The sequence below is a fragment of the Lutra lutra genome, chromosome 5 (genome assembly GCF_902655055.1).
Source record: "Lutra lutra chromosome 5, mLutLut1.2, whole genome shotgun sequence".
Classification (NCBI taxonomy): Eukaryota; Metazoa; Chordata; class Mammalia; order Carnivora; family Mustelidae; genus Lutra; species Lutra lutra.
In genome coordinates, this window is record NC_062282.1 from 162220048 (window position 1) to 162234952 (window position 14905).

At 39.0% G+C, this 14905-nt stretch overlaps 1 protein-coding gene across 1 annotated transcript; it reads left to right on the forward strand.

Annotated features, from left to right (window-relative positions):
- The first annotated feature begins 527 nt into the window (after positions 1-527).
- Positions 528-1472, forward strand: LOC125100472 (olfactory receptor 2W3). Its single transcript, XM_047730649.1, has one exon. It carries the CDS (start codon positions 528-530, stop codon positions 1470-1472), a length of 945 nt encoding a protein of 314 aa, XP_047586605.1.
- The last annotated feature ends 13433 nt before the right edge of the window (positions 1473-14905 follow it).

Consider the following 14905-nt stretch of genomic DNA (forward strand, 5'->3'; position numbering starts at 1 on the left):
ATTTATCTACTCAAAATCATCTCAGGAACATCACAATGAATGAGGTTTGTCTTTTGGATAAAGACTGGATAAAGTATTCCACATATAAGGGATAGTCTCTAAATACTATTAATTGGTTATTCTGGGGCTCCATTGGGGGCCTTTGAGGTTTGAGCAGGAGCTTAGGAAGTTTGCTTTTGAGAGGAATCAATGGTTGGGCTGAAGCAGCATTTCCTTCCTGTCATGGAATTAGAATCTTTTCCAGCAAAGGATGAAGATTCTAAATTCCATTTCATGGATTCAAAATCAGCTCTGCTCCATTCTAGAATATGGTAATTTGCTGAACACACATCTGCCTCAGTTTCCTCTTCTGTAAGTCATGGATAATAAGAAGCCCAACTCCATATCACTGATATTTGCTATTAGGGCTTAAATAGCTAAATAAGTCTAAAAAGCTTGAAGAAACATTAGAGTCATTGTAAGTGTTCTTCTTCTCTAATAGGTGCTACTATTACTAGTATCAATATTCCTCCTCAGGTACAGTAGAGATGGATGGGACCAATGAGAGCATCCAGAGAAATTTCATCCTTTTGGGGTTTTCTGACCGCCCCCATCTGGAGAGGTTCCTCTTTGTGGTCATCTTGATTGCATATCTCCTGACCCTTGTGGGCAACACCACCATCATCCTGGTGTCCCGGTTGGACCCCCACCTCCACACTCCCATGTACTTCTTCCTCACCCACCTGTCCTTCCTGGACCTCAGTTTTACCACCAGCTCCATCCCTCAGCTGCTATATAACCTGAATGGGCGTGACAAGACCATCAGCTACACAGGCTGTGCCATCCAGCTCTTCCTGTTTCTGGGCCTGGGTGGTGTAGAGTGCCTGCTCCTGGCAGTCATGGCGTATGACCGGTTTGTTGCAGTCTGCAAGCCCCTTCACTACTTGGTGATCCTGAATCCACAACTCTGCTTGGGCTTGGTGTCGGTAGCCTGGGGCTGTGGGGTGGCCAACTCTTTGATCATGTCCCCAGTAACCCTGCATTTACCCCGCTGTGGGCACCACAGTGTGGACCACTTCCTGTGTGAAATGCCTGCTCTGATCCGGATGGCCTGTGTCAACACGGCTGCCATCGAGGGCACCGTCTTTGTCCTCGCAGTGGGTATTGTGCTGTCACCTCTGGTGTTCATCCTGGTGTCCTATGGCTACATTGTACAGGCCGTGGTGCACATCCAGTCATCCTCAGGGAGGCACAAAGCCTTCAACACCTGCGGCTCCCATCTCACCGTGGTCTCCCTTTTCTATGGAAACATAATCTACATGTATATGCAACCTGGAAACAGCTCTTCCCAGGACCAGGGAAAGTTCCTCACCCTCTTCTACAACATTGTCACACCACTCCTGAACCCCCTGATCTACACCCTCAGAAACAAGGAGGTGAAGGGGGCGCTGAGGAGGCTGCTGCTGGGCAACAGAGAGGTGGGGAAGGATTGAGAATGAGTGGGAGACAGGTATCTCCATCAGGTGGTCAGCTCCTTCAGAAGCCAGTGATGGCATCTGGAACCATTGAGTCAGACCTGCTCTTCACCTGTCCTTCCAAACTTACATAACTTTTCCTGGACTTCTATAACCATTTCCCAAATGATTTTTTCAATGCACAACGCATGGCATTCAAATCCCCCCAAATGATCTATAAAGCAGGACTGAAGTACAGAGTGCTGAGTTGTTATATTTTTCATGACTTACACCAGAGTGCCAAGTGGGAAACTACTTTTCTTAATCAGAATTTTGCCTTTTTCATATATTTGTAACTTATTAATATATTTAACTTGTTAACAACTTGCTGGATCTTTTAGTTAGAATGATCAGGAATGATAAGTTCTCTTAGGTGAAAACCACCAAACATGGGCTATTTTAACACATTGGGCAATTTTTTTCCCCAAATACCAAAGCCTTTCATCAAGTCATGTTTTTTTGTTTTTGTTTTTTTTTCTCCTACCCTTTGTCCCCAGTCTTCAGCATTTCCATCAAATCTGGCTTAAGTTGTAGACAAAACAATGTTAACCCATATAAATGACACATGAGTCATTTCAGTCTTAATGCAGCACTGTTTTTCAGGTATGTTTTTATTTCATTAGTGAGAAAAACCTGATGTTTATTAAGGTCCTGCTGTGAGTCAGTTGCCCTTAAATCATATACTCCTCTTGGCATTTGTCAGAAATCAGCATGATTTTCATTGTTTTTATTTTACCTACATGGTCTTTGAGGCTTCACATTAAATCACTCACTCATGAATAAATGAATGAAAGGTTTACTCCAAGTTTCACCTGACTCCCAATTCCTGCTGTCTCTACTGCTACATTAATTTTTAAGGAGCAAAATTCCTTAAGCGTTTAAGTAGTGTCAAAACCTTTTAGGTCTAGAAGAGCAGGATTTACTGTCATTCCTTGCATAATACAGCACAGAGTGTGGGGAGAAAAAGGTTTCCCTGGACCCTTTTCATGTCCGGACTGGTTGTGAAAATTAAACCAACAAAGGTATGTTAATCAGAGAAAAGCCTACAAATTTGTTTAATATAAGTTTACATGACATCATAGACTTCATAAGGAGATAAAAGCCCTGAAGAATGACTGTTATGCTAGATTTGATGAAGGGTGGACAGTGATGGAGAAATATGATAGGACAAGTGGGGATATAAGCCAAATGTAATAAACAGGGGAAATCTAGCAAGGCCTGTGTCTTCAGACTCCTCTCTGGGTCCTGCCATCTTGGGAATAAAGATGTCTCTGTCGTCTAGGAATAGGGAGCAATCCCACATGAGCATCTTAGGACTTGATTCAGGGAGAAGATCAGAAAGTCCTTACTGCTCATACCATTTCACAAATTCCTTCATTTCCAAATATTCAGTACACCAAAGTGCCATACTTTTAGGCAGCACGTACTAAACCCCATCAAGGGCGTCTTCCACTTAATATGCAAATGAATGATCTGTGGTCTTATTAACATGCAGAATCTGATCCAGCAGGTCTTAGGACAGGCTGAAGATTCTGCATTTCTGCAGACCTCCCTTGTTTGCCGTTGGTTCTCGGATCACATTTTAACATCAAGACATAAAGATTTTGCAAATAATTGGAGGACAGACACCTTCTAGAATAAGCTGAAATGGGATGCATAGAACAAGGGGAGAGAGGTTGGGAAAGGAATGAGGAAAAGAGCCTGGCTAAGGGATGCCATCCCTTCTATTCTCAGCAGCTAAGCTTCATAGTCTCCCCTCTTTCACAATGGTCCTCGAATGCCACTATCCCTTTCTAACCTCCTTATTGCCTGACCTCACCTTATCTCGAATGGCACCAGCCCCAATGAGATCATTTAACTGTGGACAAACCAGGATCTCTTTAAAGAAGGCATACCACATTTCAGGGTGACCCTGATCAGTATATTCAAAACTGCCGTCCTGCGGAAGTAGTGGTGTTCAGGATTTGATGAGTTACTTGTATGACAGGGTTTCCTCCAAAGAGTTTTAAAACTCCACAACACCTCCTTAGTACACAGCCCATGGGGCAGTGTGCCCAGTGCTTCTGCAAACCCACCTTCATTTTGGAAAGAAATTGCAGGATGCCCCAAGGGGACCTGAGGTACAGCTACGAGGGCTCTGAAGTAGGCAGTGTTTCTACTTCTGGAAAAGTGCCCCAGAGAGAACAAAGGTTTGCAGAACTCTAACAAAAGTAGTCATGTGCACTGTGCTGAGTAGTTTTGTTATTTCCTATGTCAAGAGAAAAATCCAGTGGGGCCAATTTTAAAGATCTTATTGCTTTATTCGGTGATAAAAGAATTGGGCAACATTCAGTCTGACAGGTGGATAGGAGCCCCGGAGAGCTCTACCAAATGAAAGTTTCTTACAGGCATGGGGGAGCAGGAACAGGGAAGTACTGCCAAGCAAAAGTGACCTGAGTATTGCAAGGCTGCTGTCCTTGTAGACGATGGCAGAGGCTTCCCAGGCAACCCTCTAAAGAAGGCTTACCGGGGGGCACCTAGGTGGCTCAGTGGGTTGTGGCCTCTGCCTTTGGCTCAGATCATGATCCCAGGGTCCTGGGATCGAGCCCCGAATAGGGCTCTCTGGCAAGCGGGGAGCCTGCTTTTCCTCTCTCTCTCTCTGCCTACTTGTGATCTCTGTCTGTCAAATAAATAAATAAATAATTTTTTTTTAATATTAAAAAAAAAAAGAAGGCTTACCGGGAAATTCCCAATGAGCCAAAGTAAGATTCCATTTCTGGGAGAACTGAAACTGGAATTAAGTCTTGGTTTGGTAATGTGAGGCTTTATGTAAGTGACTACATTTGGGGATCATTGTTTTGTCTTTAACTCATCCAATTCTCTTGTGACAGAGTCAGCATAAAGATAGTCGTGCAATCCTGGAAAAGACTCCACTTCCTGAAGCTGAGTGAGAGCAAAGTTGACTTTACCAGAGCCCTGTGCTCCCAGAAAACAGGTACATGTAAGAAATCCCTCTACTCTTTCTTCTGTGCCCCAGGGGAATATTAACTATAGATAAAAGACTTATCTAAATGACTCAAATACATGCTCCCTCCTGTTCCTCAGAGTCAGGACACCCTTACATAGTTTCTAGATAAGTCTTTAGGCCCCTTCCTTTTCTAGGTGATAGTCCTGGTGTTGAAATAAATTTCTAGACCTGAGATGGAGCAGGTGCCATGTCAGCAAACCGAACTTTTGTAAATACTCTGGTTGACCAGAAACACCATATATCCAAGCAGCCAATCCTCAAATTCCAGGCAAATTCAGTTCAAAGGAAACAACAGGCCTCACATGGAGTCATGTGGGCTCAGCCCGTGTCATCAAACCAAGGCTTACTGCTTCATCTAACTGCCATTTCATACTTCTCTAGGAATGTAGTCTTAACTGGACAGTCTGGGATTTTCTACTCAGCACCAAGAGGTAATCTGCCACAGAGACCCTTCCCATCCCCCCAAGAAAAAATGAGCTAATCTGCTCTTTCCCTATCCCTTTTGCCTTCTGTCTAAAAGCCTTCCATTTTGTACAACTCCTTGGAGGGCCTTTCTACTTGCCAGACAGGATGCGGTCTGATTCATGAATTGTTAAGAAGCCCAATTAGATATTAAAAATTTACTGTGTTGAACTCATGTTATTTAACAGATTTGGGAAAATGATGGTAGGATCCAAAGGAAACTTCTCACACTGTTCCCATCTGGGGACAAGGAGAGGCACAGGTATAAGGTGCCTATGAACCCTTTCCAGTTCTCTTTCTCGCTATTTCTGAGGGCTGTAGGTAAGTTGCTCCCAGTTCTGAGCTCTGTTTGTTTTGCATTAAGCTTCCCAAATTAATTGGCTTTCCAGTCAGTTCTCCACTTGTTTGAAATCACTAGTTCTATCTTAGGAACTGCTGGACATTTGGACCACAATTCCCCATTTGACTGGAGCCCCAGCCCTTGCTTCTTCTGTCCGAGATACCTCCTTAAGAACTGCTGGCTGGAGTTCCTCATTTGTTTGGAAATCTTCCTCAGATTACACACGAAGAACTACTGGTGGCAGCTAAAGCCTCACATTTGCTTGAAATCAGCTTTGTCCTTGAGAACTTGGCTTGGGATCCATCAGGCTGGGGCCCCCAAATATGATTGGACAGAAACGTGGGCTGCACCCCATTTGTAGCCAGATATGGCTGAACAGAAATGTGGGTTAAACTCCATTTACAACTAAGGGTCCTACCGCATGGCTGCTGGCCCTCAAGGGATTTATAATGGTCATTATGAGGAAAATTCCAGTTAGATAAGATTAGTTAAGAAGTGCACTTGAGGGGCACCTGGGTGGCTCAGTGGGTTAAAGCCTCTGCCTTCGGCTCAGGTTATGATCCCAGGGTCCTGAATCGAGCCCCACATCAGGCTCTCTGCTCAGCGGGGAGCCTGCTTCCCCCCACACACACACTTCTCTGCTTGTCTCTCTGCCGACTTGTGATCTCTGTCTGTCAAATAAATAAATAAAATCTTTAAAAAAAAAAAAGAAGTGCACTTGAAAGTAAGGGTTCCCAAATTAAACAAAGAAAATGGGATACCAGGAGCCCTGGGAGGCTCAGTTGGTTAAGTGTCTGCCTTCTACTCAGGTCATGATCCCAGGGTCCTGGGATCAAAATCCCTGTGTTGGGCTCCCTGCTCAGTGTGGAGTCTGCTTCCCTCTGTTCCTCTGCCCTCCCCATTCTCCTGTCCTCTCTCTTTGTCTCTCTTTCTCTCTCAAATAAATAATTATATATATATATATATATATTTTTTTTTTAAAGAAAGGTAACCTTAAAAAAACAAATAAATATGCAAGAGGTACCTAATTTAAAAAAAAAAAAACATAAAACCAATGTAATTCTTACTGGTCCCTTATTTGAATATTCATCTTAGCAATCCTCTGTAAGAGTTGTCTTTCTACTCTGAAGAGACTACTGGTCTATAAACAGAAGTCGGCCAAGTTAATGGCCTTCGAGACAACCCCATATCTACCTTTGGAGGGTGGTCTCTGTGAGCGCCTTCCAGATTTGATGACACTCTGAAGGATTTTCTGGTAAATTGCTACATTATTCCCTTAAACAGCTGAGGGAAACCAAAATTAAAAGGAAAACCTTTCCAAACCCTGCTAAATTTTGAAGCTATGATTCTCCACTGAAACTCCACTCAGAACCTACTCAGATCAGCTCCTTGACAAAGTGATGAAAAGTATGTAAGTATTCTCCAAAGTCAGCCCCCCCCAGATCTGCTTGTGGTTGTTCTGGGTAAAAATTATAAGATATTTAAATGAAATTTTTAAGTGGCTCTGCAGTCAAATATTGGCCAAACTGGAAGCTGATATCCAGAGCCTGATGCTAACATTTTTTTAGGTGTCTCCCCTAGACATACTGAAGGGAGAGTAGTTCAATGGATGGGTGTCATTTTGATGCCATTAAGTCTGCAGTTCAGTTCTTTGAGGAATTGAGAGCAACTGATCTTTCTTACACATCTTTGCAAAAGTAGAAATGCAGCTCCAGAGGCAGTTCAAAGTCTACCTATTTCTTTTTACCACTCTTAAAACCTCCCTAGGTTTGCAAATACTGACCTTGAGAAACCAAAATCTTACTTGAAGAACTTGCCTCCCTTCTTCGTGATTTCTTTAGGAATTCTTATCTATAGCATCCCCAGTTACTGAGACTAAAGAGAAAATAATAATAAAGGGGATAAGGGGTTAAAAAAAAAAAGGCTGTTCACAGCTTCCATAAGATTAGTTGTCAGAACTCTACAAATCTTAAGTGTCCTCTTCACAAATACTAGTGATAAAAAGCTTTAGCTACAGAAACTGTAGGATGAGGATTCTTCATCTGCCCATATGTTCATGTGTGTCTATCTGTAAGTGTCTTGTAGATGTGGAGCCTTTTCTAAATCTGGATGGTTTTGAAAAAATAAGTTGTAAAATAGTGGCATCTAATTGGTTTAAATATAAACAAGTGGTTATATGAATGAACTATTCCCAAATTCTCAGAAATATAATAAAAAAAAAACCCAAATGCTTTTCAGGTCCACACAATCTGGGAAAATATTCAATTAGACTTTGTTGGTTTAATTAAATGGAAATGTCTATTGTTTAGAACATTGAATATAATGTAGACATAAGCTGTTTGTCTATTTCTGTTTATTTGTCAAGTAATTCATATCATCTCTGCCAAAAACTTGTCATCAAGAAAAACAACTTATTATGATGAAATTTTCATAAGTAATCAAAATGTAATTGTTGAGAATAAGTAAATAAATGAATGTGAAATAAATAAAGGTTTTTAAGTGATTTTTAAACTAGTTTCCTCAAATCTTTTTGGTAACCTGAAGTCTTACAGTTTTACCAAGTTAAATTAAATGATGGTTAATCATTAAATAGTTAGATCACTTTAAAAAAATCTAAAGCAATGAAACATTAATTAGTGAGCATAGCATTATCTACTTTGACTTTTTATTACAAAGAAGTAAAGATTTTGGGTCTGTTAGTAAGTATATTTTATGCCACGTTGAGAAATTTTCATCAAAAAACTGTTTCTAGAAATTATAAAAACTATTTGTGTCTGCCAATCTACAGAATGCTAATGTAAAGGACAACTCATAATTGCTTGCTTCTTATTTCCCACTAGAAATCAAAGATCTTTAAGGCTGAAAATGATAATATGTATAATTAAAACTACTAGAAATAATAAAGAAGTTAGTGTTGACTAAGATTGGAATAAATATAAGTGAATTTAGGTAAAAAGATTTTTAGTATCAAAAGCAATTGAGGGGGGTAGTTCCTGGGTGGCTCAGTCAGTTAACTGTCCACCTTTGGCTCCAGTCATGATTCCGAGGTCTTGGGATAAAGCCTCACAAGGGGCTCCATACCAGGGAAGTCTGCTTTTCCCTCCCCATCTGTCCCTTCTCTCTGCCTGTGCCCTCTTCCTCTCAAATAAACAAATAAAATCTTTAAAAAAGAGCAAGTTGGTTTAAAAATTATAATTCCATTTTCTCTGTATTAAAAGGACAAGTTTTCTTAAATTTTTTCTCTGCTTTTAATGAGGAATTTAAACAAATATATATGTATTTGTTTTGTTTTCTTTACCTTTTAAATCATTTGCCTAGAAAGAACATATTTTGAGTTTAGTCAACATAATTTCCTGCATTATTTTAATCAGGTCTCTGATTACTTTAAAAAATTGAGTATTCTCTCTTATAAAACCTAAATATTATTTAACAGTGACCTATGTTACTGTTTGATCCAGTGCTTTAAAACCTTTTGATATTTTGACTTCCCCAAATCAAATTCTGAATGGAATCTTTTTGATCTCAAACAACTGAGAATTCTCATTAGGCCCCTGAACCAATCCCAATGACTTTCTCTATTTCTTTTTTAGTTATTTTTTTAAAAGGACATGTTAAACTAATTAGACTTATTGATATGTTAAATTATACAGGAAACATTGTCAAATAAGAAATGATACTAAGGTGCTTTTATGTTGTATTTGTATAACTTGTATATTTGTATAACAAAAAAAGAGTTTTAGAAATTGTGTGAAATTCTTAAAGTTTGATATGTCTTTATATAATATTATCAGTAGTAAGTTCAGTTATTCATATTAAAATGTGGTATATTAGAGAAATTTAAAAAACTTCCTTGTCAATTTCATCGTAATGAACTCTCACTAGATCTCTAACAATGCACATGGTAAGAAGTTTTGCTTAATGTTGACAGTTACTGCTTTACTCTGATACTTTGCAAAAGTGTTCTTTGTTTTTTAATTTTGTTTTAGTTTTTCAGTGTTCCAAGATTCATTGTTTATGCACCACATGCAAAGGTGCTCCTGTGGAAGTGCTTCATCTTCAAGGACATTCAGGAAAAGGACTTTTGAAAAGTACAGTTTTCTCATAACTTCATGATCATAAAACTGAACTGGGTAAGAATTACCAAAACCAATAGAAATACTTGTTTCAGGCAGAATAAGAATTAATCACATAGGACTGAATGAATTGAGGGAAACCTTATAATTTTTATGACTTCTTGCTTGAAACATCATTTGTTCTTTAATGTTTTGCTTTTCCAGATTTAAGGAAACTATCATCTTAATCTATCTATGACTTACAACAACTCAAGTGTACATTTTAAGCAAAGGTGACATACTTATTTTTTCCCTAGCTTCTCCCAAGAGATCTCAGAAACTTTTGAGTATTCTTTTCAGAGGAATATAGTACACTATTTTTATAAGTGCAATGAGAGTCTCCTCTCCTTGTAACAGGACATAATTGACAATATCAGCTATATTATCAAGGGTTTAGCTGAATTGTCATATTTAATACAGGTGTGCATAGACTCAGATATGACCAGACAGTTTTGATAAATTAAGGTTAATTCTATAAAGCCAATAAAGTCCCCTGAAAAGTTTACCTGGTAGCTTATTTACAAGTTTTTAGCAAAACAATCTCAAAAAGAGCTTCAAATGTGTCACTCATTACTCCTGTTGTATGTATGTATGTATGTGAATACTTAGGCCACACTGGAGCCAAAAAAAACTTCATTTACTGTGATAATCTTTTAAAACTGTGGGGTAATTGTAGAAAGAAAAAAATATGCCTTTCAAGTTATTAGATTATTATCCTATTGCTTATTTTTGACATTTTGTTACATTCCTTAAACTGGGTTGGATCCTGAATTCTAATCTCCTCAATTCTTCAAACTAGCTTTTCAATTTTCTTTCACTGTTCAGATTTGGAGTCACTAAGAATAAAGATTGCCCTTGAATCTCCTTGGAAGGGACTCTACAAGGACCTCCTCACTACCCAAATGGCAACCAAACTTCAGGGACTTGATCCTCTAGATGTAAATCTCATAGCCACAGAAGGCATTGCATGACATCGACCTAGACTGCTGTCTCCCAAGACACTGTATGAAAACGTCTTGTTTAAAAAACAAAAACAAAAGTGAAAAACAAATAAACAAAAAATCCTATTTATCTTTCTTCCCTTTATCCTAGAATTGGGCCAGAAAGATAATGCTATCACCTTCCAGGCCATTGCTAATGAGCATAAGCTTTCAGTCTGTTGGATTTTTCCTAAAAATCTCTGATCTATTTATGATGATTGAGACCCCTGGACTATTTTCCTGCCTCTGGTTCAGAATCCCAAACTTAGGAAATCCTGTTCTAAGCTCTATTCTAAGAAAGGGATGCACGTCAATGTTAACCAGAAGAGAACTACCTGGGTTCTGACTGACAGATTCAAATGGGAATTTAAGGAGGCACTCATGATTCAGATTCTTTTTCTTTTTTTTTTTAAGATTTTTTTTTTTATTTGACAGAAAGAGAGAGGTCACAAGTAGGCAGAGAGAGAGGAGGAAGCAGGCTCCCTGCTGAGCAGAGAGCCTAATGCGGGCTCTATCCCAGGACCCCGGGACCCTGGGACCATGACCTTGAGCTGAAGGCAGAGGCTTTAACCCACTGAGCCACCCAGGCGCCCCAGATTCTTTTTCTTTAACAGGACCATATGTCCCTAGTAAGGAGAAATTGTAAATGAGGCTATGATCAGGAACCTCTTTTTAATTCCTTACAATGTTGTAGAATTTATCACTAAGACAATATCTGCTCAATAAAGACTCTTGGATTCTCCAGCCAAAGTTACTTTTGATAAAAGGATAGCCCTTTATCATCTTTTAGTTGAACAAGATATTTGTGTGTCACTAATCCCACCTGCTTAACCTGGATTAAAACTTTTGGGGACGTTGAAACTCAATTATGGAAGATCACTGAGCAAGCCACTTGGCTTAAAGATATGACTCTAATGGGGTCTTTTTTTGACTTACTGATTTTTGTTGGTTTTGGTCTTGGGGATCATGACTCTGCAGAGACCAAATATTGAAAATGGTCCTACTTCTAATAACCATAGTGGTCTCCCTGGTGTGTTTTATTCTCTCAAAAACCTTAAACACCGGCTTCCAGCTGTTAGCCACAGAGCAAAGGATTTCTGTAAGACTGGATAGCCAGGCAGGAATGAAGAAAATGGCTGACTAAAAAAAAAAGAAGTTTACCTGAAACCATAAGCTATGAATAACATAGGAGTTAAACGAAAATGTCATGACCTCTGGATACTAAAAAAGTTCAACAAAAGTTGCAAGCAATAGCTGAGATTAGTGCCAAGGCCTTGAATTCAGATCACCTCTCTCAGATAAGCTAAGAACTTGATCAAAAGTGAGGGGATTGTTAAAAAGAAAGAGCAGGCCAAAATGGAGTCACTTAAGCCAAGTCCACAACAGTGAAATAAGCTTGATGCCTCACCAAACTGCAGCTTCAACCTTCCCCAGGAAAGTAGTCTTGACCAGTCAGTCTGGAATTTTCTGGTTGGGACCAGTAAGGTAATCTGTCTCATGGACACTTCCTATCCCCCTCAGGAAAGTGAGATAATCTGCTCTTTCCTTATCCCTTAGGCTTTTCCTTCTACCTTTCTAGGCTTCTGTCTGCTCTAACCCTCAAATTAACATAAGACAGATGAATAAGAGCTAAACAAATTTAATGACATGTGTAGAGGGTGCCCTAAAATATGAGACCTGAGGACAAATCAGCCAATTGAGTTTTATGTGCCAATCTGAACTAACAAATGGGATGGCACCTGGAGATTCAAAAAGACGGAGGGTGATTCACAAGACAGTAAGAAGAGCAGATGTTTGGTAAGTAATGCTTTCCCTGCCATATTTGTAGGTCCTTCAGGTAACAGTTATCTCTGGTAATTTCTCTCTCTCTCTCTCTCTGATTCAGGCCACTTGTCTAAATTTATTTAAGTAGTTAAGGGAGAGTAAAAAATCACTCCAGGAGCTGATATTTTTCTAAACTCATAGAACTAATTTTTGTCCCTTTGGGGGTGATATTACCAATGATATCAGATCTGGCAGAAATTATGAATTTCCTAGATGAGGAAAATTCCCATAATCTTTATAGAACATTTATAGTACACAAGTTCAATGTTCCCTGAGAGGCCAAATCTTGTATTGTGGAATATTTTTATTTTTTTTTTAAGATTTTATTTATTTATTTGACAGAGAGAGAGAGAGATCACAAGTAGGCAGAGAGGCAGGCAGAGAGAGAGGAGGAAGCAGGCTCCCCGCTGAGCAGAGAGCCCGACTCGGGGCTCGATCCAAGGACCCTGGGATCATGACCCGAGCCGAAGGCAGCGGCTTAACCCACTGAGCCACCCAGGCGCCCCTGTGGAATATTTTTAAAGGGAAAACAATTACAGCAGGGACTCTACTGCTGGCAATCAACAAAATTATGAAGATCCAAAGATAAGTCCTTTCACCTCTGATTTTGTCCCACTTTCTTACTTTTGCGTAAGTATTGGTATCATTCTCACCGAAGATTCTTACTGACTTTTTATGATTTTTATGACTCTAAATTTTATGACTCTTTTTATGGCCATAGGGAGAACTCTCTGGGATTCTATGGAATCCCAATTAATCTCCTGGAATATTTAACATAAAATTATTAAAAACATTTTCTATATAAAAAAGTGTAAATACTTATAGCTATTTAATCTGTGATTTATGTTTTCTTTTGTTATGTTTACATATTACATGCACACACACACAGATAAAATATATATACATAATATTGTAGGAGCCAAGGACAGACTACCCCAAACAGGCCACTCTGGTATGAACATTACTTTGAATTGAAAGTAATCAAAACCCAGCAGATTCTGGAAAAGCTCTTTTATCTCCCCCTCAGCTACCTGCCTATACCAGGAAGAGAGCTATTAACAGAATCTTCGTTATCTAAAACACCTATCTACATAATAGGGCAATCTTTGTTTTCCAAACATGTCCTCTCACCTTCTTGTTCATGGTCTTCATCCCCTTTGTTTTCTCAGACCCCTATCCTTCTCCTTAGCTCTTAAGCATCATATTGCCTCATTGCCTTTGGAATTTCCATGTCTGTGTGAATTTCCCCTGTATACACTATTAACTTGATTTTCTCCACACTTTAATCTGCTTCCTGTCAATTTGATTCTAGGCTAGAAGGACCCTAAAAGGGCTAGAATTCTTGTCACTGACAAAATATACACACATATATGTGTATAACTGTGTTTGCATATATATGTGTGTGTGTGCTTTTAAGATAGAGAAGTTAGTCAGGAAGTATGTTACAAATAATGTATATATAATCTACACTTGTTGGGGAACAGTAGTGGGGAAAAAGAATTCATTCATATTGCTTCATATGATTATTTTGGGGATTTTAGTCATCCCCCAAACAAGAAATATGCCATACACTTTGGGTTATTTATTACATATTTTGTATTCAATAACCACAAAATTTATGGATCAATTGACTCAGTAGTGTTCACATCAAACTTTCCACTTCTTGTGGGCTCATTTAAATTCTATCTTTGTCACAGCTATTTTTCTAGTTTGCAAAACTGAAGTAGTTTGCAATTCTTTATTCTAAAATCTGATTATTATAAGCTCATCCCTCTCAATTCCATCCATCTTTCCCAATTGTTTATTCTAAATATTGCTTGGGGAAAGTCACTTTAAAAAAAAAATCTATCTAAAAAAAAAAAATCTCTGTTGAGTTACTACAACAGCATTATTGTAGCTACTACAATCTGCTCTTTGGCACTAATATTTATAGCTTTTCTCTTTCCTTATGATCAATGTCAAAGACCTCCTATCCACAAAAGACACAGGCATTTGCAGAAGTAAAATGAGACATAAACCAGGAAGTTGCACTTCACTGTGTTTTGTTCCACAAGATCCTGGCAAAGCAGATGTCATAAACACTGGATTGGTTCCCAGCTATCAGACCAATCAACCTTCTTTGTTTCCATTGCAGGTTTGCCAAGGGGACCACAAATTCATCTTCCATCTACTGATTCACTCATCATTAGAACAAGTGTAGAGAGCATCTACTCTGTGTTTCCTATTCTTTCAAAGACTAGGGTTATGAAGCGGTCTTGATCATTCTAGCCAGCATGGTGAGCTTTAATAGTTATTCTTAAGTTTATATGATTCATTTACTAACCATCTTGTGTATCTATAAATCTTGTACTCCTTCCTTAAAGGAGAATAGAAAGCCTCTGGATGTCACAGAACATAAATTAGACCTCCTGCACAACATTCACACATTGAAAGTTGTAAATAGTCACCTTAAAGGTACACATAATCAAGAATTGTTACAGATCACTGTGCCCCCTCACTGATGATCAGCCTTCATCCCTTTAAAACCCTCTTGGCTAGACAAAAACCATAAATCTGGCTTTAGGGCAAGCATTTACCTTCTGCCCAGGTGGCTGTCCTCAAAAGTAAACTTCATATTCTTTTTCAATCAATAATCATCTCTTGAGTATTGGCCTTTTGAGTAACAAGAAGCCAAATGTGGGATTTAG